Source organism: Streptopelia decaocto (genome assembly GCF_964273445.1).
Source record: "Streptopelia decaocto genome assembly, chromosome: 8".
In the NCBI taxonomy this organism is placed as follows: Eukaryota; Metazoa; Chordata; class Aves; order Columbiformes; family Columbidae; genus Streptopelia; species Streptopelia decaocto.
In genome coordinates, this window is record NC_138662.1 from 277,451 (window position 1) to 298,957 (window position 21,507).

The window sequence follows — 21,507 nt, forward strand, 5'->3', positions numbered from 1 at the left end:
AATGATTTTATAAAATATTGTTCGTTTTCTTCCACTATCTCAATCCCAGAAGTCAGTCTGTGCCAACATAAATTGGGATAAATGGCATAAAAATTCCAATTCATGGACAAAAATCACAGGATTTGAGATATCAAATACCAAGCAGGGAAGTTGCCGCAAATTACTCAATTCAACAAGTCATCAAAACAAGTTATTAGACCAGCAGAATCACCATACAGTACTGTAGAACTGATCTGCAGATGTTGCCAGCTGCCTGGTCTGGGTATTACTGCACAGCACATCATACACTGCAGGAGGATGGATATCCTTAAAATTGTGACATTCCCCAGAAATTAAATCTCTGCGAAATAGTTAGACTACAGACAAAAGTATGTAATTTAAGGCAGATTTGCTCCACATGCTTGACCAAATGAAATTAATTAATCTGTTCAGACTCCTGAGTACCAAATCTTCAGTTCATGGAAAAAATATTTTAATCAGCAGTTCCAAAGTATATTTATTTATGTAATTGCTTCGTAGTTCTGTAGCCCCCACTCAAACAAACAAAAAAAACCCCCTTATGTAAAAACATAATTTTGCACCACCGCTTTATTTCCGGATTGCAGTTTCTATAAAAGATGATTTAAACTGAGCTTATTTGAGATTTAATTCTGGGAAGAAGTCTGCCAACCACTCTGTGAACAGTCCCAGTAGTCTGTATTTCCTTTCCAGTATATAGACCAGGCCTACCTGGAGAGCATAATGAAACAGCACACTGCAGGAAAAACAAAAAACTAAGGATTAATGAGAACAGCCTAATCATAAAATGCTGCTATGAAATGAGATCTTGGAAATATTTTTGAGTATAATTGATAGATTTCAGCAGCCAGCTTACTGATTCATTTATCTGACACATATTTTACTGACTTTCTTGTAACATGACAAAAAGCTAATTTAGTAGAAACTAAAAAGCCACATACACATGTACAGAAAAACTGGCAGAAGCCGCGCTCATCCGCTTACAAAACATATGAAAAGCACTTACTCCTGGAACCAAGGTCTGGCTACCACTGTGCAGAGATATGGATGCCAGAAAACCCATGGCCAAAACCAAAATACAGTGATTAAATTGACTATTCTGTTCTGGCTCCTCCATCTGACCGTGCCTGCCAATGGGAGACATATTACGCTTGACACCGCGAGCAGGAACAGAAAACGGTGACCTCCGTGTTCCGTCAGCTCCCCTCACTTCTTTCCTCCTCTTCCAGCCGAACGACGGCACGAAGACCGAGGAGCAGCAGCGCTGGGCGCAGAGCGCAGGCGTGCGCGCTGGAGCCCTCCGAAAACCACCCACTGGTCATCGGAGCTGAGCGGCACACGCTAAAGTACATTTCAACCTAACAGCTCTTGAAAATGCTCTATTATACTCCAAAAAATTGCATCAGGCAGAAAACGGGAAAAGCGCCTCCCCACACCTAACCGAGACTGGGTTTGCTCCTTCAAATGGACTGCGAAAAACTGACACCGTAATATTATATTCTCTCACTTATTTTATTGCAAAAGCATAGCTGTACAAACCAGCACATGCATATTCTGTCCACATAAACTGACTTGCATGGATAACTGTTTCGGTCCTACAAATCACTTCATGAAGAGAAGTAAAAAGTCTCTGCGACCCATGTAAACTAGGATTGAAATAAATTCTCTTCACGCTGCCAACCAGGTACCAATTGAACGAGTCTCCTTTAAACACATTTTTGGTGTTGAGTAAAAAAAACAAACTTTAAAAAGGATATTGGTAAGCAGGCAAGAAATTGATGGCATGGAAAGAAGAGCAGCTGATACAGCACAAACAAAGCAGGACGGAATAAACTGTAGTGCTCCGGTCTGCTAATATTTCCTGACAAATTTCAGTTTTTGCACCTCAACAGTGGTGACTGTGGGGCTGTGTTCAGTTCCAGCCCAGCACTGAACTCAAGCTTAGGTCTAACTGCAGAGCCTGAGACTACTTCATAGATTTGCAGATCCCCCCTTAAGGTAACGTGCCACTTCGCTAACTCTTGCAGCACCCTTCTGGGCTGAAAGTCTAAAAAACCATCCTTGTTAACATCCATGTCCAAAAAGGATTTCCCTGAGTCCAAGACTGTGACGGGATTTTTGCTGCTCCTGAAGAACACTCCTTTCTCAGCCTCTTCGCCGGCTCTCCCAGGGAAAACTTGTCTCCAATGCTTGAAGTCAATCAAGAGGGACTAAAAATGAAGACAAGTGATCATTGTACATTGGCTTGACGCACTGGAGAGGCTCCCACAAAGAAAGGCAAAGCTTTCAGGGGAAAGCCACAACAGTCAGTATACTGGTACATAAAGGAAACTGCCAGACGTGCACAGGCAGCCCTGCGTTACACTGCAAAACCAACAATGATACTCTGCTGACTCCTCGGCCTCAGTGCACATCCCACACAGACAGCCGCACGGCACTTGTGGTTGGTGCACAACAGCATCCCAACAGGGAGCGGATAGGAAAGGCAAAGGGAGACGCATCATTTACGTTTTCAGCAGAAGACAGTAAAATTCACGTTCTTGTATATGCTTAGAAAACATTAGTTTAGTATTTACTGGTCAGCAAGAGATACATGATCCATTTAACTCCCTGGCGAAACATACTGCACTGTGAGTACCACACTCCACATACACCGATACTGAAATGTGGTAGGAATGTTTGCTCCGCCGTGCAGCTGCCATCTCCGAAGGTCCCAGGTGAGGGTCTGTGAGACACTCATTTCACCCATGAATGCTCATGGGGCACACACGCTTGAGAAAGCAGGAGACAGACCAAGCAGGTTACAGCACCTCCTAATATAGCAGTCAACTCCAGAATATGTAATTAAAACTACCACCACGCAAAGTTTAAATAATAATCATATCATCAGAACTCTGCTTCCTTTAATTTATTTGCAAAGCTTTAATATACAGCGTTCTCTCACATTTCTGATAAGTACATCTGAAAAGTTGACAGATTAAAAGATTTACTTTTATCAGTGTGGTAATGTGATTTTATTAGAAATGTAAAAACACTATCAATTACAAAAAACATGAATGAAGTATAACTGTAGGTTAATACGTTGAAGATGCTGCTCTCCAAAGCGACGGTGGTTTCCAGATCCAGCTGTTCTTGCATTTGCCACCCAGCGGAATGACTGGCTGTGTGACACCAAAGAGGAAAACTGCCCTGATGGAAGACGGGACAGAAACAACCCCAGCCAGGAGACCTGCCATCTATTTCAAAAGTAAATCAAAGTCACAGCAAGGTCACAACAGAGAAATTGTTAGATTGGGCATTTCAACATACTAAATAATACCTTGTGACTGTGTATTTTCACACAAGGGCAAAGGGAGACAAATAGGAAATTCAACTTGTGAAAGCTCCAATTTGAATAAGCAGACAAAGACATTTGCTGCCCTCCCTCTGGTTCTGTTTTTGGTTGGTTATTTTACCGTTTCTGTTGGCGAGCAGCAGCGCAAGCGCTGAGGTCTGGAACAGCGCCCTCTGCTCCAGTGGCTGAGATTTCACGGATACGGTCCTGCGACACCAACACACTCTAGACCACGGCACCGCGTAACCAGTCCCCTGTGGATGCCGGCAGCCAGCACGTTCCATGGCACCGTGCTTACAAAGAACATTTGAGATGCCTGCTTGTAATGGGTTCATATTGAAATTAAATCCAACAAACTGTGCACTGTTTCTTTCATAAGTTGAAACAAAAGGTGCTACGCAAAGGTAAAAAAAAAAACACAAAAAAAAACCCCCACAGAAAACCCCCACATATTCCACTTACTTAAACTGGAGTCTATTTTTAGATACACTGCAAGGTTTTCTGTTGTTTACTATAAACATGCTCTGAACACCTTTTCTCACATTGTTCTCCTTTGCTACATGTGGAAAAATTCACAGCACCAATAAAAATCAGCTGTCCAAAAGAGCCGATACTGCACTTTCAAGCAATGTTTCTTTTATTTCCATTTTATTTTTCCCCAGATTTCCTACCTGGACGGTAGAAGGCCCTCAAGAGTGGATACAAATGCTGTTCTTTTTAAAATACAAACACAAAAGCAAATACAAACACGGAGGGCAGGAGGCAGACAGGAGCACGGCCGTGGCCACCCGTGCACACGGACATGAGCAGCAGCTGCCCCCGCTCACCAACACCACCATCTCTTCCTAAACCCAGATTACACTGGGCCTAATGAACACAGAAAAGCTTCCATTTCAGTTTTGGTTTTCTGGTACCTGACTGCAGCCTGTCTGAAAGGGACTCATGTATTTAAGGAACACTGAGCCTCTTCAACCGAGCTGGACAGAACAGCGAAGACTTAAACCCACAGAGCGTCAGAACAATTCCAACCCATCTCCCACAAAGAATCCATTGTGAAGAACAAAATCTCTTTGTCCTTCAAAAGGGGCTCCAAAATCCCTTCTCCAGTGGGAAAGCGAGAGAGCAATGACAACTGCGCAGGGCGGCCCAGCACCGAATCCAGCAGAAACGACACGAGCCATTCAGATGAAAACAAGACAGTCTTTTAATCATGCTATTTACATTGAAAATTAGGAGGACGTGTCAGCTGCCAAGTCCTTCTGGGCAGGGTTTTACTGTAACTGCTGGCAGTGGGCTGAGATACGAGCCAGCCACAAGAGAATGGATTTGAGCTCATCAGCAGCACTGCGAGGCTGGATAATTTAGATCCTTCAACCACTGGCCTGGTATTATTGCGAGAACCCAGCAGTCCTCCTCAGCAGTGTTGTAATAACCAAAAACTTGCAACAGCTTCACCTTCTAGAAGAGCCCAGAGAACAGCGTGGTTCATAAGATGGAGAGGATGCCGTATGATTTCTCCAGGGTTACAGGTGCTGGTATAAAGAAACATACATTAAAAAAATCAAAAGTATTACCATTGTTGCTGAAAGGATTGTCTCCAAAACAAACGAACGGGCACATACCACCACTGAGGAAAAGATACAATTAATTTTGTTCCTCTCACATAGCAGTTTTTAATCTTTGGTTCATGACATGCAACTAAGTAATTTTACTGGGAAAAAAAAAAAAAACAAACAAAAACTTGCTATGAAGAGATCCACAGAAAAAAAATCAGGTAACCACAGAGCACAAGAGCTTGGAAACCATTGTTCCGCTTGAAGATTCAGCTGTGAAAAACCTGGTTCCAGAGAACATTATTAATTCCTCCTCCAAAGGACTGAAGATACTAGATGTGAATTGCAGCTGCTACCGGCCCGCGGCAGCAGCCAGCCCTGCTCCAGGGCCTGCGGGGCTGCCGGGCCCAGAGGGGCAGCACGGGGGCAGACGGCGCTGCGGGGCTCGGGACAGCGGGCAGCGCCTGGAGCAGAGCTGGGCTGCGTATTTCACAAGAAGGAGGGTGGTTTATGGGGCCAAGTTGCAGGGTCACTTAAAATAAATGTTCTCTCCAAGGGGAAGCTCCGGCAGGGAAGACAGAGGGAGGGATTGTGTTTGCTACCGGATCACACGCTGCCCCGACAGCCTTTCTCACACTTCTCTGGGCACTGAGGGCAGGTTTTCCAGAACTCTCGGTAAAGCAAGGAACAAGCAGAAATTAGTATTTTTTATGTTATCTTGGCAGTCATGGGATTGCAATAGGTGAGCAGTACCAAAGCTACACTGTGCTTCAAAGACCTTTAATTAGGGCTTTGTATTCCTCCCCCTATACCTACTAGTCTTTAGCTGAATCTCCCTTTTGATTAACTTAACTCCAGGCTTCTTGTTTATTTATTTCAAAGTTGCAGAAATAACTCATTCCTGAAAACAAACAAACAAGCAAACAACCAACGCCACCACCACAGAAAAGGCAAGGAGGAGCAGATGGGTTGATAAAGCAAAGGTAACAAAAAATGTCAGTTGTGTATCTGTCCCCCACCACTCAGATGATACAAGCTCCACAGGATCCGGAAATTAAATCTCTCACTCCATTACTATGGTATAACTTCCCAGACAATTATCTGTTAAACCCTTCCCCATCATACCCGAATGATGTACACCCCAAACACTTCTGCAGATCTCTACCCTCCATCACGCGTTAAAGACGTTTCACCCCATAATTAAGTGGGCACTTCATCAGATACCACTGTGACCTTTTTTAACAGGAGCAAACAGCCACTTTGAGGGTTGCCTTGATTAGAAAGCTTTGGAAGCGCCGCTGTGGGTGAGGAATGGGCGATGGCTTGCCTGCGGCCCAGCCCCGCACTGCGTGACCACAGCTGGGCTGCTATTTGACTGAAGTTTCTCATCCCAACTCACCTGCCGAAGGGAGCACAGAACAAACCGTGGGCACCAGCGGGCACGCTCCTTTACGCAACTCGACAGGCCTCAAATACAAAAGAGCAGACCTGCGGAGGCCCCGCGGCTCAAACAGGCCAACTTACAGTTCTCCCGCCGCACTGCTGCTGTAAGAGCTCGTCCCTTGGACCAGCTAACAAGACCCAACCTCTTTCACCAAAAGATTTCACCATCCCAGGTTGGAAGGGCAGATAAACCACAGGCACAAGAGATTTCAGCCCAAAAGCTCCTTTCCCCCCCATGCCTGCTGAGCAGGACTGAAGCATCTATGTATCATCAGTCCAAGTTTTAAAGATCAGGGCTTTTATCTGCTTAGCTAATTACAATTTCTGTTTGCACATCTCAAACAGGTGAAAGCACTCTTTGTTTACTAACAGATCACAGTAAGCTTTTGCAGCTATGGTGAATTATTACAATCAAGGCACTTTGAATGTCACCATCAGCTTTATCCCTGACTAATGTGAATGTAACCAACTACAGACCTTTCTCCCCTCTGTAAATAAGGAGAGCGTTCATTGTTTACTTCTTGGGGGTAGCTGAAGGTTGAATTAAATAAGCTTCTGTGAGGACTAGGATTGTGCAGAGTGAATTAAAAAATGTGTATATATATATATACACACACACAAATACATTGCAATGAGTATTTAAATGTTTGTTATCGTACTTGCTTCTAAATGGACTCATTGAGAAACACCTGAAACCAAACAGGGTAGTGTTCCATTTACTGTACTACAAAGAACTTTGTACATCCCCAGGTGCTGCGAAGGCATCGTGTACCTCAGAGCAGTTATAGCCACAGAAATTAGGAGTTTTAAGGATTTTTAAAGGAAGATAACTTCATTTTTTTTCTGATGAGCTAAGTTAGACACATTTATTGTAAACCACTGATAAGGGAAGCTTCTTCTAAGAGCGAGAAACTAGTCAAGCATCTGTAAACATCACTGCTAATGCGGGAGTTGCTATTTCTGCCACCTCTGGTGAGCAGCTCGGTGTGATGCCTACAGCAGGACAGGAGCACAGTGCCGGACTGCAACTGAGCCGCGGGTTGCAGAGCATTCAGCAGGAAAAGCGCCCACGTCAGCGTCCCCGGGCCGGCTCGCTGGGACCCCCCCGCGCCAACCAGAGCACCGCGACTCCCGCGCTGCCCGGCAGGAGCTGCAGGGGGGGGGTCACACAGGCAGCGATGCACTCCAGATGTCTGAGAGGACATCTGAAAGATCCAGAGCACGGGGAAGCATATTAAAGAAAAAAAATCTCCTTCAATTCCATAAATATTTATACTAAATCCAAGAAACTGGCTGAGTTCAAACTTGCTCTGTATGAATCATACAGCACTTCCCTCACCCCATCTTCATTTAATGTGTTCTGCACAAAACCACCACAAAGGACGTGCCATAGTTACGTCCGCTTTTTTTTCTATATGCTAAGAGTACTTTGTGTAGAGCTCCTGCTTTAGAACAGATTGCTTTCCAAAGAATATAAACAGAACAACTAAACAGCCTTATTTTCCTTGGCTAGCTCTTGCGTGGCATTCAGTGGCCCTCCTAGGCAATTTACATTCATAGAAATAGTTTCTTTTTAACTGGACAACTTTTATTTTCTTCATACAGCCATTTAATTACAATTAGCAAAGCAACACAGAGAAAACAACTCCAATTTAGTAAACAGGAGCCAAGAAACAATTTTCTGAAAGGTTCCGCTCTGAAAGTGCCAAAACCTTCTAATTTTGCAAATATGCACATTTATTTCTGGAAGTGAGACATACTAAACATTAACAATTAAGTAACAAAACTGGAAGTCACAATACCATCCCTGAAGTGCCACCAGCGTGCACTTATGCCATTTGTAAAATGAGTAAACAGTCATTCTTCAAAAGGCAACAGCTATTCCAAAAGATCCCCTCAGCAGCTTCGGTTTTCACTCATACTGTGCGAAGGATTGCTGGGCTGGGAACTTCAGAAATGGTGACTACAGGAGCTATTGGCAATCTGCTGGTCTGGGATTTCTGGTTAAAAATAATAATAAGAAACATTGCAATATCAGCTTCCATTCCCATACAGCTGTGCCATTCCTACCCTTCTCCTGAATCTGACTTCTAACTACAACCCATCTTTAAAGGCAAAACAACTATTTCTGCATGCTGAGGAATAAATATTAAGTCTTGCAAATCCAGGAGGTGTAATGCCGAGTGGTTTCCATGCCTGTCACATGGGTTTCCAGGAAAACTACTGCTTTTTGAGCACAACTGGTTCCAAACTTTTCCTGGGAGAGCAAATATATTTCCTGGAACCTGCCAGCCGTGCTTGGAAGAACAGGAGGAAAGTTACACACTGCTGTGTCTGACTCTCACAGCGGACAAGGAACACTCCAAAATGACGAGGAGTAAAAAATAACAAGTCTTAAAACAATCAACGATAGACAATGTGTATTATAAAGAGACGGAGCCACACCTTTTTCAAAGTAACTAAGCTGCGCCTAGCTGCTAAAGGCATACTTGCAATAAAAGGCTATAAAATTCCACTTCATCCCCAAATTACCTACTCCATCCACATATACTACGTTATGGACGAGCTTCTCCTACGAACCCAAAACGAGGCATGAAGTGTCAGGTAGCATTTCCGGCCGGGAAGGCTGGACTGCACCATGCATTACTGTGTTTGACAAGTGCTTGTTTTAAATGCTAACAACAAACTTAAAAACTGAAGAATAAAAGGTGTCACTTTTAAAAAACATGGTACCAAACAGTGCCATGAAACTTAGGTTTACCTTTAGGAAATATTCTGAACTCCATTTCACACTTTTTTACCCCCTACACTTGTATTAGTTTTTAACCAAGCTAATCAGCACTTACATTCCTATCAAAACCAGATACCTAAAGACGTTTGATGAAGCCTCACCACCTCACTGAGGTTTCTGGATGACTTCTTCTTTGGCTGGCACCAATGCTGTGGTGGTCCCCGAACATCATCACTTCAGCTTCACCAAGGCTACAAGAGAACACTGCATGGAGCTCCCTCCTAACAACTCAAATGCTCCCAGCTCTCCTCGCCTTAGAAGCAGCGCCACACTACTACTGATGAGAAAACTCTTCCAACTCCAGCCATCTGTAAGATGAGGTTCACAAGTTGACAGAGATAACCCTAATCAGGAGCTCAGCTGTCTGTTGTGCTGGATGGCCCACGGGCTCTCTCTGTCCCACCAGGACCCAGAAGACGTGCCTGTACACACCAAGCTCCACGCACCTGTGGGGACGGGCATGAGAACATCAGCTTCCCCCGAAAAAAAGGCTGCTAGAGTAGATCTGCCTCCAGGAAATTAAAACTGTGCATCATGGCTTATATGTTACTGCACTGAGTGTCTTGGCATAGAATCATAGAATAATTTTGGTTGGAAGAGACCCTCAAGATCATCGAGTCCAACCATAACCTAACCTAACTCTGGCCCTAACAACCTCATCTATGCACCTTTTAAACCCCTCCAGGGCTGGTGACTCCAGCACTGCCCTGGGCAGCCTGTTCCAATGCCCCACAGCCCTCTGGGGAAGAAATTGTTCCCCAGATCCAACCTCAACCTCCCCTGGCGCAACTTGAGGCCGTTTCCTCTGCTCCTGGCGCTTGTTCCTGGGGAGCAGAGCCCGACCCCCCTGGCTCCAAGCTCCTTTCAGGCAGTTCAGAGATCAGAAGGTCTCCCCTCAGCTCCTGTTCTCCAGCTGAACCCCCCAGGTCCCTCAGCCGCTCCCATCACAGTTGTGCCCCAGCCCCTCATGGTGCTCACAGACCAGCCACGCTCCAGCTCCACCTATAGCATGCACCATGTACCTATAGCGTGCGCCATGTACCTATAGCACGCACCAGTTTTTCTCTAACACACACAGCTTTTACTGACCGGGATGGGAAACAACGACTCTGTGTACAGCAATCCTTCCACGCTCATTTGTAAAGTGATTCTCAGGGAGATGATACAGACGAGATGATGAGGAAAAATTTGGCTGGCTTCAAAAAGGAAATTAAACCAAAAACCACTCATGATTCTTTAACACTGAAAAAGTATAATACCGTTTTTGTAAACTCTCCTCCAGAAACTTGTATTCATCACTACCTCATGCTATTATCAGTGAAAAATTATAGGCTCTGTCCTGCTGGATTATTGTCAGTGTAAACAACTTTGCTAAATTGCTTGGCACACGGTCTGCATGTGGCATGTTAAAACTCTGCACTCTATGCAGCCAAAATCAAATATAAAGGCCCATCTGTATTAATCCTCAAGAAGAAATTAATAGACAACTATTTTCATGCAAAGCAGATATTTAAAAAAGGCAAACGCAATACATATGGATGAACTTTTCATTCATAATTTTAGATGCCCCACAATGAAGACTGTTGTTTGAGCTCTATTTTTTCTCTCACAGTTCTCCATACAATACAGCGCATTGTTCAAACTCCAGAGCAATTTAAGGTTTTTCAGTGTCTCCTAAAAATCCCTGGATTTATATCCAAAGAGACCTGGCACTGTAACAAACTTGACTTGTGAGTAACAAGTTACAGCCTTTAAGCAAATTGCTCATTAGCACAGAATCCAACTTACTGCTACAAACCTCACTGCCTCTTATCTCAGAAAAAATATGCTGCCTATCTTATCTACCAAAAGTTGTGGGATAACCCACTATTGTATTTGTTTGGTTTTTTTCAATTTCCTTGTTTGAGTTCTCAGTACAAATGCTGAGCCAGCATCAAGGATGAGGAGAACACCACAACTTCAGGGAAAAAATGCTTACGTATGACCTACATCTATCCTGCCTTTGATGAGTGAGGAAAATGAACTGAATTTTGATGTCAGTACTGAAAAGGATATTCCCACCTTCAAGCGAAGAGGAAATGAGGAAGAAAAGCCCAGCTGTGAAGCTGGAGCTCTTCTGTTTTTCCCTGAAGACAGAAGATATTGATAAAGCAAATCCCACAGAATTTTCTATAAACGGGGAACTTTCTGTAGGTGCATCTTAATTTACAGGACTTCGACCAGAAATTTCACACTGCATTACAAATAAGAAAACTCAATTCACCATGAAAGATATTTTTATCCCCTTTATTATTCCACTAATTTTTAATAGAAGAATAGCATTGAAGTCTTTTTTATGTATTTAGTAACTAAACCAAAATTCACAGTTAACAGGAGAAACCGATGTTATGAACCCAGAGTAAAACGCAAGGTCAGCAAAGAAAACAGACGGCAGCTGCTCTTTAGAACTTAGGAAAACACGTTGCATCTCATTAGAAAGCAAATGAAGTTAGCAGAATCCGTCTCAGGCGCCTTCTGTGACATCAAACATCTAAAGTGGCCTTTTTGGGATGAAATGCATCTCTTCCAAAAGCCTCGCAGTGCCCTCAGAAGCTGTGTAGCTGTGCAAGCTCAGAGCGGCACCAGCTCAGGCCTCACTGCTACGGGAAGGCAGTGAAATAATTACATAATATGCCACTAACAAATCTAAGCTGTCCTGAAACCAAAAAGAGGTGTTTTTCTACAAATCTGGATCCAATTTTCTTCATTAAAAAAAAAAAATCCAGCCTTCTGGACTGTCCAGAGAACTCTGTATAACCATTCTGAGTGCTCCAAGCCTCATAACGTGCCTGGGGGATTTCTTAGCATCTTATTGCAGTTCTTTATACCTTCCCCAGCACAGCAGGTCAAGCCTTGAGAATGCAGTAATAACACAAAGCATTTGAACACGGGCGAGAGAGGAAGGAAGACACAAACCTGCCTTCCAACACACAACCATCCGTATGCTCCCTTAGACAAACGACGAAATGAAACAAATCTGCACCTTCTCATCCATATTCTATGGGAAACGAGGAGCCAAAACTCGCGGGGCTGTCCCTGCACCCATGCAGGAGCTGGGTCACCTGCCAAGTGTTCTGCTGAGCTCCAGGCCCTCCTGCTGCTGCCGCACACACCAACCACGGACGGAGAACATTCAGCTGAAGTGAAGGGAGTTTCCACCACAAAACAAGACGCAGATGTTGCACCTCTGAATCCCTGCCCAGAACGAGCGCCCATCATTCGATGGGAAGCGCTGGGAATGGAGACTGGTACAAAATGGTTCTGCCTCGAGGCCTTGGCACCTCGGCGAGGACAACAGCCTCCCAAGAGCTTCCCCATGTCTCTGAGCTCGTTAAGAAGAAAACAATGATGTGAAGATGAAGCACTACTCATTAAACTGGCCATTGTTGATCCCCGGCAGCAAAGGAGGGTATCAGATGTATTCACGCCATCAGCATCCAGATGCTGAGGCAACAATTCTCTGTTTTTTCTTTTCCAGTATAAGTTGGGGAAAGAGCTGTTGGAGAGCAGTGTAGGGGAAAGGGACCTGGGGGTCCTGGGGACAGCAGGGTGACCATGAGCCAGCACTGGGCCCTTGTGGCCAGGAAGCCAATGGTACCTGGGGTGGGTTAGAAGGGGGTGGTCAGTAGGTCAGAGAGGTTCTCCTGCCCCTCTGCTCTGCCCTGGGGAGGCCACACCTGGAATATTGTGTCCAGTTGTGGCCCCTCAGTTCCAGCAGGACAGGGAACTGCTGGAGAGAGTCCAGCGCAGCCACCAAGATGCTGAAGGGAGTGGAGCATCTCCCGTGTGAGGAAAGGCTGAGGGAGCTGGGGCTCTGGAGCTGGACAAGAGGACACTGAGGGGGGACTCATTCCTGGGATCAAGATGGGAAGGGGGAGTGTCAGGAGGATGGAGCCAGGCTCTTCTGGTGACAACCAGTGACAGGACAAGGGGCAATGGGTGCAAACTGCAACACAGGAGGTTCCACTGAAAGATGAGAAGAAACTTGTTCCTGGTGAGGGTGGCAGAGCCTGGCCCAGGCTGCCCAGGGGGTTGTGGAGTCTCCTTCTGTGCAGACATTCCAACCCGCCTGGACACCTTCCTGTGTAACCTCATCTGGGTGTTCCTGCTCCATGGGGGGATTGCACTGGATGAGCTTTCCAGGGCCCTTCCCATCCCTGACACTCTGGGATTCTGTGAAATATATTACAACGAATTGCTTTAAATGGTTGATCATTAAGTGTCACTTTCCCACTGGCAAAGACTAAACATTTTCATTTGAATGATTGAAGAGTTTTATTTCACTGGAGAGGAAGGCAAAACTCAAATGCTCTCTTTCATGCAAATTGTTAAGAGAAACACTATGTTGTTAAAATTAAGATTTTACTCCAAAAGCATTAGAGTTGAGATTATCATGGAGTATCACAAGGAGCTCAAAGCCAGTAGTAATATTAAGGAAACCCTCAAAAGGATGCAAATTATCAGTATAAAACAACCAACCTGTGGTGCAAAGTTATGGACCCCCTTTCAAAAACCCTCTTGCCTCATCTCTGCTTATAATCCTTTTGCTGGCTGTGGCTGTGTCAATGACATGAGTGTGCAGGACTGTCCATCATGTCACAGAGTCACACAAGTGTGGAGCCCCACCAGTCCAACCCTCCTGCTCAAAAGCTCAACTGGGGCAGTTTGCTCAGGGCCATGACCACCTGGGTTCTGAGTATCTCCAAAGACAGATACTCTGGGGAACCTGTGCCAGCGTTAGAGCAACCTCACAGAAAAAAAAAGATCTTATGTTTGAGAAAACAGTCACCTTCAGTTCAGTTTCCGTACTATGAAGCGGTCAGCCAAACCTGCAACACAACTTTATCTCTTCATGGTTAACAGGAGAACTGCCAGATCTCCCGTTTGCCCCCAACCGCAACAACAGGAACACTTTTCTGCCCAGAAAGCAGAGCCCATCTGTATCAGTCACCATTCTACCTTGTTCCTCCAGACCTCCACCAAGTAAACCAAAACCAGAAATACACTTTAGGAACTGAACAGCACTCTGTCAATGAACGTTCCCATCCTCGTGATGAATGACACCGCTGAGGAACAGGAGGAGATGGAGCCACAGCTGAGGTTTCCCGCACCTGCCGCTCCACGAGGACTGAGCAGCGCGGGCACCGCTCCGCACCGAAACTCACCCCACAACTGCCGTCCGGACCTCCTGCTGGGCAGGGGAACGCGGGATTGTCTTGGGATGCGCTCCATGTCAAGCTGAGGGGCTGCCAAACGCACACGATGGAAGAACTCTTCCTATTTCTTATTTATCGATACATCTCTTATCCGTAAGCTGCAGCTACACATCAATGGCACAGAGTTCCAGTGGCTTGCACCCGGGGTGAAAGATTAAAACCACCAGCAGACCTCATAAAATGACAATGACACATTTCACCAGCATACCGATCACAATGCACACGAGCATTCCAAGAGAATCTAAAGGAATTTATTTCCATTTATTTCCTGTGGTGTATAAGTCCGTAATTCTTTCCGATGAAATTTCAAACATATTTTCACACCAGATAACGTACTTGTATCTTATCCAGAATCTGCAAAAGTACTTTTCAGGAAGGCATCTATTTATAAGTAGTTCTAGTATGACCTTTAATAAATCCTGATTTAGTTTGGAAGGGCACTTTGTTGTCAATATAGTTACTCACAGCAGTGTCTTTGAGAAGACAAGATCCACCACTGGTGACACAACTCACCTCTAAAATAAATACTATGGCAGAGGCATGGAAGATCCGTAGGCATCTCCAAAACTCCCTTCCAGCTCAGTGCAGATGTTGCCAGTGTTTATACTTTTTAAACCAGTGGGATATAAACACCTCACTATAAACACCACTGAAGTTTTGCTTTTCTTTTCTTCATTTTGTGTGTTTATTTTAGTGTTACAAATGTTAACTCCCACAATAAGGAAAATAGCAACAGATGTTTAAGCTAAACAAAGACTGCTATAGTAGAAAGTATCCCTTAAGCTCTTCTTTTGCTTTTGAACTACTAAAGCTAAGATCTGGTTAAGTAACAATTATTGGAGAAGAGGGTGGGGAAAAAGGGGGCTTGAAAGAATCTTCCATAAATATCAGGCATAACTATAAAGAACTGAATTAATGAGCCAAAACTACAGGTTTTTTGCCTCAGTCAACAAAACACTCAGGAACACGTACCATGTAAGCAGCATTTTATGCAAAACTTCATGGTCTTCATCAGAAGTTGTCAATCGCTTCCAAGCAAATCCCTGGTCACTACAGAGAGCAATTAAAAGGCTCAGGGATCCTGCAAGCAGTTTTTCTTTTTTGTTTTTTCCTCTCTTTTTTTTTTTTAACTAGTTTTCTTGCTGTAATTAAGAAAGCATGGGATAAGAAAGATCTTGAGAACTCCGCTCTATTGAATCCCAGCTCCATAATTATTTAGTACCGCTGGGCAAAGCTCAGCCTTCTGTAAAATAACTTTATTCGAACAAATATATACATATTTGTGCAGGAAAGAGTAAGAAATGCAACTGGGATATTAACAGTTCTACAGGGAGCCCCTCCACTTCCTGAAGGAAAGAAATGTGGCCACGCCGATTTAATGGTAGAAAAGAGGGTATTTGCCAAAGAGAAGTCCAGCTCTCCGCCTTCTGGCCCCGTCCTTTTCTGAACAGTGTGAACAGATAGCTCCTACTCCTGTGTACGCTCCTTTTTGTTTCTTTCCTGACAACTACAGCAAGTTTATTTTCCAAACGAACATGGAAAGCGTTCCTGCTGAATCAGAAGAAAGGTTCCTGCAACGCTTGTGTGTGGCTACAGCAAACACGGCTCCCCTGCCAAGCCGAATTAGCTCAGTGGTGCCTTTCCTTCCAGTCAAAGCCAAGCCATAACCACTGCTTCAAACTGCACGTACAGAAAACTCCACCAGAGTAAGAAACCGATTTCACCCAGTTACCGCGGGCACCTCGGAACGGGCTGTGGGGCCCGGACACGGGGGCAGCGGAACGCGGCACCGGCGGGACCCAGAGCCCGGCACAGGAGGAAAAAAGGATTAAAAAAAGGCTCCGTTTTCCAAAGGGTTGTGTAATTCTTTCCCCAGGGCCGGGAGGTGGGGGGGTCGGGCAGGAGGGGTGTGCGGGGCGGAGGAGGGGGCGGCACCGCGGGGCGGACAATGGGCCGCTCTGTGCGGGCCGGGGAGCGGGCGGGGACGGGCCCGGGGGGGAGCGGGGGAGCGGGCCCGGGGGGGAGCGGGGGAGCGGGCCCGGGGGGGAGCGGGGGAGCGGGCCCGGGTCCCGCCGAAGCCGCCTCCCGGGTCCCGCCGAAGCCGCCTCCCGGGTCCCGCCGAAGCCGCCTCCCGGGTCCCGCCGAAGCCGCCTCCCGGGTCCCGCCGAAGCCGCCTCCCGGGTCCCGCCGCGGCCGTGCCCAACTGCTGCTCGGGACCAGGAGCAGAACTGCGCGTTAACTCTCACGCCCATCTTACAAACTGTTGCTTCTGCAGCTACAGAAACGATGAACAAAAACTTTACCTGCCACAAAAGCCACACGGTCCTTTAGGCTAATCTAACTGAAGTTATCTTTAAGAAAAAATAATAAGTTAACACTAAAAATACTACTTGTAAAAAAAAAAAAAAAAACAAAAAAAAACAAAACCACAGAAAAATCACATTTAAAAAAAGCCCGTCCTTTTCACAAAGCCTTAAGTAAGCGAGGTACCTCACAACCAACAGTGCCGACTTCAAGAGGGGAAAAAGAATCACTGTTCCAAAGGACAGAAAACACAGCCGACAAAAGGCGCTCGGTGGAATGAAAGCGTTACCTTCGTAGCAGAGAATGCCGATGTTGTTGTTCATCTTGTCCAAGTACTGGTAGTTCAACAGGTCCATCCTCACAAACAGCATTGATCGGGCTCGCAGAGAGACCAGCTCGCTCGCGTCCGCCCGGCTCAGGAGCGGGCGGCCGAGCCAAAGAGACCAGCTCGGCTCAGGAGCGGGCGGCCGAGCCAAAGAGACCAGCTCGGCTCAGGAGCGGGAGGCCGAGCCAAAGGGACCAGCTCGGCTCAGGAGCGGGAGGCCGAGCCAAAGGGACCAGCTCGGCTCAGGAGCGGGCGGCCGAGCGAACGGTGCCGGCAGCGCCCGGCGCCCCAACTCCCCGGCGCAGGCCCGGCCTCCGCAATCAAAACAAAGCGATGAAAGGGCCGGCGGGGGGACTCGCACACGCACTCGCCCGCCCGAACTTCGGAGAACTGCAGCCCGCGGCGCCCCTGGCTGCGGAGAGGCCTGTCTGGAGCTGCTCACGGCCCCGCTCAACAAAATCAAAGAAAAGGAAACGAAAGAGCAGAGCACCCGGGGCGGGGGGCGGACAAAGCGCGCGGAGCCGCGGCCGCCGCGCGCCCGCGCTGACAGCAGCCGCGAGCAGTGACGCCACGCGCCAGCAGCGCGCATGCGCCGCGCATCCCCGGAGCGCCTGGGATGTCGGGGATGTTCTGTGCACAAGGTCAGGCGCTCAGGGCGCCGGGCGCAGGGCGGGGCCGCGCGAGCGCGGCGGAAACGCTGCACAGCGCGCGCCGGGCGGGACAACGGGGCCACAGCAACCTCCTGAACATCGATTCTTAAACGTTCTTCGCTTCATTTCCCTCTGACACATCCAGTGCCGCTGCGGTGGAAAAGAACGCTGTCTTACAGTAACGGGACAGACAACTAAAATCAAAGAACAGAGGTACAGCGGGTATATGTGCTACAATTCCATCCGTACACTAAACTAAACACAGCAGATCGCGGTGTGCGTACTCAAATTCAAAGGTATTCTACACCAATGCTTCAGACAGAACCAGACATTCAACAAAGGCGTCAAGAGAAGTCTTAGCCCCTGAAGATACAAACTGGGATAAAACCCCATACCTACAACACCAACAAAAGAGAGGCATGCTTATTCCGTGTGAAATGCAAGTTTCTTATGTAATTATGCCAAAGCTTTTAGGGAAAATACTTCTGATATGTGCAATTTTTAATATAGATAGCACCCCTGAATTTACAGTCATGCAACACATGTTATGGATGCTTGGGAAGAATAAGAATAAATAAATAAAGTAACATTAAAGAAAGAAGGAACAGTGGGTATGTGTGTATGCATAGAGACAGGTACTGTGTATTCACACAGCTCCAGTTGCACCTATATACTATATATATATATCACTATATACATGTGATTCTGAAGGGCTCCCAGCAGTGGAACATCCTGTGCGCTGGCTGCGTCTGCCCTTCCGCGCCATCGCAACGCCGGTGCTGCCCAGACAGATGTGGGACAGAACATCTGGATGGGTGCGACTCACCTCAGAGACATCAGTTTGCATTTCCTGGGGCTGATCAGCACCTGAAGTCTGATCTGACAGAACAAGAGAAATAAATACTGGAGAAGTTTGGCCTAGAACAAACAAAGAAGCTAACAGAGTCCTAATCTTCCCTCTGCCCCACGGCTTGGAACATAATTCATCCCTGCCATCCTGGGATGGAGAATTTTAATGGTGCACACAAGCAGACTGCAAGAACCAGGAACAAACTGCCATTTTCATGCTAAGAATGTCTCTCCGCTGTCAGAGAAGGGGAAGATACTCCGTTACAGAGGCAACTCACGCAGCGACGTTTTGTCAGGGCATTTTGAAAAGTACGGCTTGAATGTTCGGGATGTTTCAGTGAGACCAGGTAACCCAGTTAAAGTTATTAGTCAGAAATAGGAATAGGACATTTATCTGCAAGGAAGCTTCCCCAGAACCCAAATAAGGTTTCCCCTCACTTCAAATACAAAAAGCCCTGTGTGTTGTCTACTTATACGCTTCAACTGAAGGAGAATGTCCACTAACAGTGCTGAATTCAACACAGCAGGAAACAAATTACCTGCAAGGAATTCAGCACTGCTGGGAAGACGAAGGTCAAGAAGCATTTATTGATTATTTATATGCAAAAAGGGCGCTCTCCTAAATGAAGCGCTATTCATCTTTAAGACTTTAACATGGTGTAAAAGCTCACCACCACTTAATGCCGAGGTAACAGCACATTTCGTGGACGGTACCTAATAAAAATGCTGCAGTTGTTTTCTTGCCTCACAGGATTTGTTACCACCAAAGGTGCAACCCCATACCTCCAGACTGAAATAGTGCATGGTATTTTCTAGAAAGAAAAATCTTTTGAACAAAGAACATTATCATTTTTAGCAAGGGGACCAGGAGTTTTACAGAGCAGATCACGGTGTGCGTACTCAAATTCAAAGGTATTCTACGCCAATGCTTCAGACAGAACCAGACATTTAACAAAGGCGTCAAGAGAAGTCTTAGCCCTTTAAGATACAAACTGGGATAAAAACCCATACCTACAACATCAATAAAAGAGAGGTATGCTTATTCCGTGTGAAATGCAAGTTTCTTATGTAATTATGCCAAAGCTTTTGGGGAAAATATTTCTGATATGTACAGTTTTTAATATAGATAGCATCCCTGAATTTACAGTAATACAACACATTTTATAGATGCTTGGGAAGGATAAGAACATAAAAGTATTTAATCTTTCCAGTTTAAAATACTTATATTTTTGTGGGACATGCAGGTGATGAGGAAGAAAAGCAAGCAATATTCTATGCCTTGCACATAATGGGGCAAGGCATTATAGTTCAAAGTCCTCTATACGTTCCTCTCTGTATTCAAAGATATATGTTTCTTCAAGTTGTTTGGAAATTCAAGGTTGGGTATTGTCTACAAATCACTGACTGCTCAGTACTGCTGTCCAGACCCCAATAAAGAAGTAAAGATTTCTTTATTAGACCAGTAGTCACTGGTTGACAGGTTTTTAGACTGTAATTATCACTTTCTCATATGAATGGCTTTCAGCAGTACAGGATACACTATGATTAACGCTTGTCAAACATTGCATAATGAACATCTTAAGATGCTTCACATTAAATAATAATAAACTGGTACCAAACACTAGGACCTTTATGAATTTCTAAATTAAAATATCTATACTGAAAGTAAGGCAATGCCTAAGAATGAATAGGGGGGAAAATTATCAACGTAAATGTATCTCAAGCATTCTGAAACCGAACTCCATTCATAGGAAAACTTTATTTGAAAGAAAACAGCTCAACAAATCCAAGTCCAGCAGACATTAACCTCACATACTGACAGGCTGACTGTCAAGTACTCTGTTCCTGCCAGCCAAGAGTTCCCGACTGCTCGATTCAAGCTGCTGCTCATCAAACCTTCCCCAGTCTGAGGTACCTGACACCCAACTGAACCCATCATCAATGCATCCGCAGGCCAGCTGTGAAATACACAACAAAACAAGCTACTAGCATCACCCCAGGACCTTTGTTAGTTCATTCTGTTCTTCTGCGTGTTGATAGTTGCAAATACAATTATGTGCTGTGGCATCTCTGCGTCATATTAGCTAGATTACTTCCTATGGGATTGCACACACTTATTCCGTAAGGCAGATAAATACCTGTATCTCATATAAAAAGTGTTTAAAACACCAGAATTTTTAACACAATAGCATCCCCTAGAGGTAACTGAAAGTCCACGTGTCTTTCTGAATAACTGGGGACTTAACATCAAAGTACATTAGATTTTATTCCAATTAGAGCACCTAGCAGATGAGATGGTTCAATCTCTTCATGATCATCTGATTGGACAGCAACCTAAACTTAGTCTTCAAACAAGACTGTCTTATCACACAAGTATTGTGAGGCAAGGAAAGCAAACGAGACATAAAAAAGGTGGTGGGAAGCAACAGGTGTGATGGGCCCAACCATCCAGGTTCCTGGTGCTCCTGTGCAAGGGCTGCTCTGGGCAGGAGGATCAGCGTCTCGGCAGCTGCAGCACAGCAGCTCTCTCACTGCAGCACAGCAGCTCTCTCACTGCAGCACAGCAGGAGCTCTCTCACTGCAGCACAGCAGGAGCTCTCTCACTGCAGCACAGCAGGAGCTCTCTCACTGCAGCACAGCAGCTCTCTCACTGCAGCACAGCAGCTCTCACTGCAGCACAGCAGGAGCTCTCTCACTGCAGCACAGCAGCTCTCACTGCGGCACAGCAGGAGCTCTCTCACTGCGGCACAGCAGCTCTCTCACTGCGGCACAGCAGCTCTCTCACTGCGGCACAGCAGCTCTCTCACTGCAGCACAGCAGCTCTCACTGCAGCACAGCAGCTCTCTCACTGCAGCACAGCAGTTCCAACTGCAGCACAGCAGCTCTCTCACTGCAGCACAGCAGGAGCTCTCTCACTGCAGCACAGCAGGAGCTCTCTCACTGCAGCACAGCAGCTCTCACTGCAGCACAGCAGGAGCTCTCTCA

At 45.9% G+C, this 21,507-nt stretch overlaps 1 protein-coding gene across 2 annotated transcripts in view; it reads right to left on the minus strand.

Moving 5' to 3' along the window:
- VGLL4 (vestigial like family member 4) overlaps positions 1 to 21,507 on the minus strand; it is a 95,878-nt gene that overhangs the window by 30,007 nt on the left and 44,364 nt on the right. Inside the window, exon 1 of one of the 2 annotated variants that reach the window (XM_082060062.1) lies at positions 16,988 to 17,737. The exons of the other annotated variant lie outside the window; for it this stretch is intronic. Within the exon in view, the coding sequence (XP_081916188.1) occupies positions 16,988 to 17,069 (82 nt within the window). The 5' untranslated portion in view covers positions 17,070 to 17,737. Of the gene's footprint in view, positions 1 to 16,987; positions 17,738 to 21,507 lie in introns of those variants that run through there. 2 annotated transcript variants of the gene reach the window in all.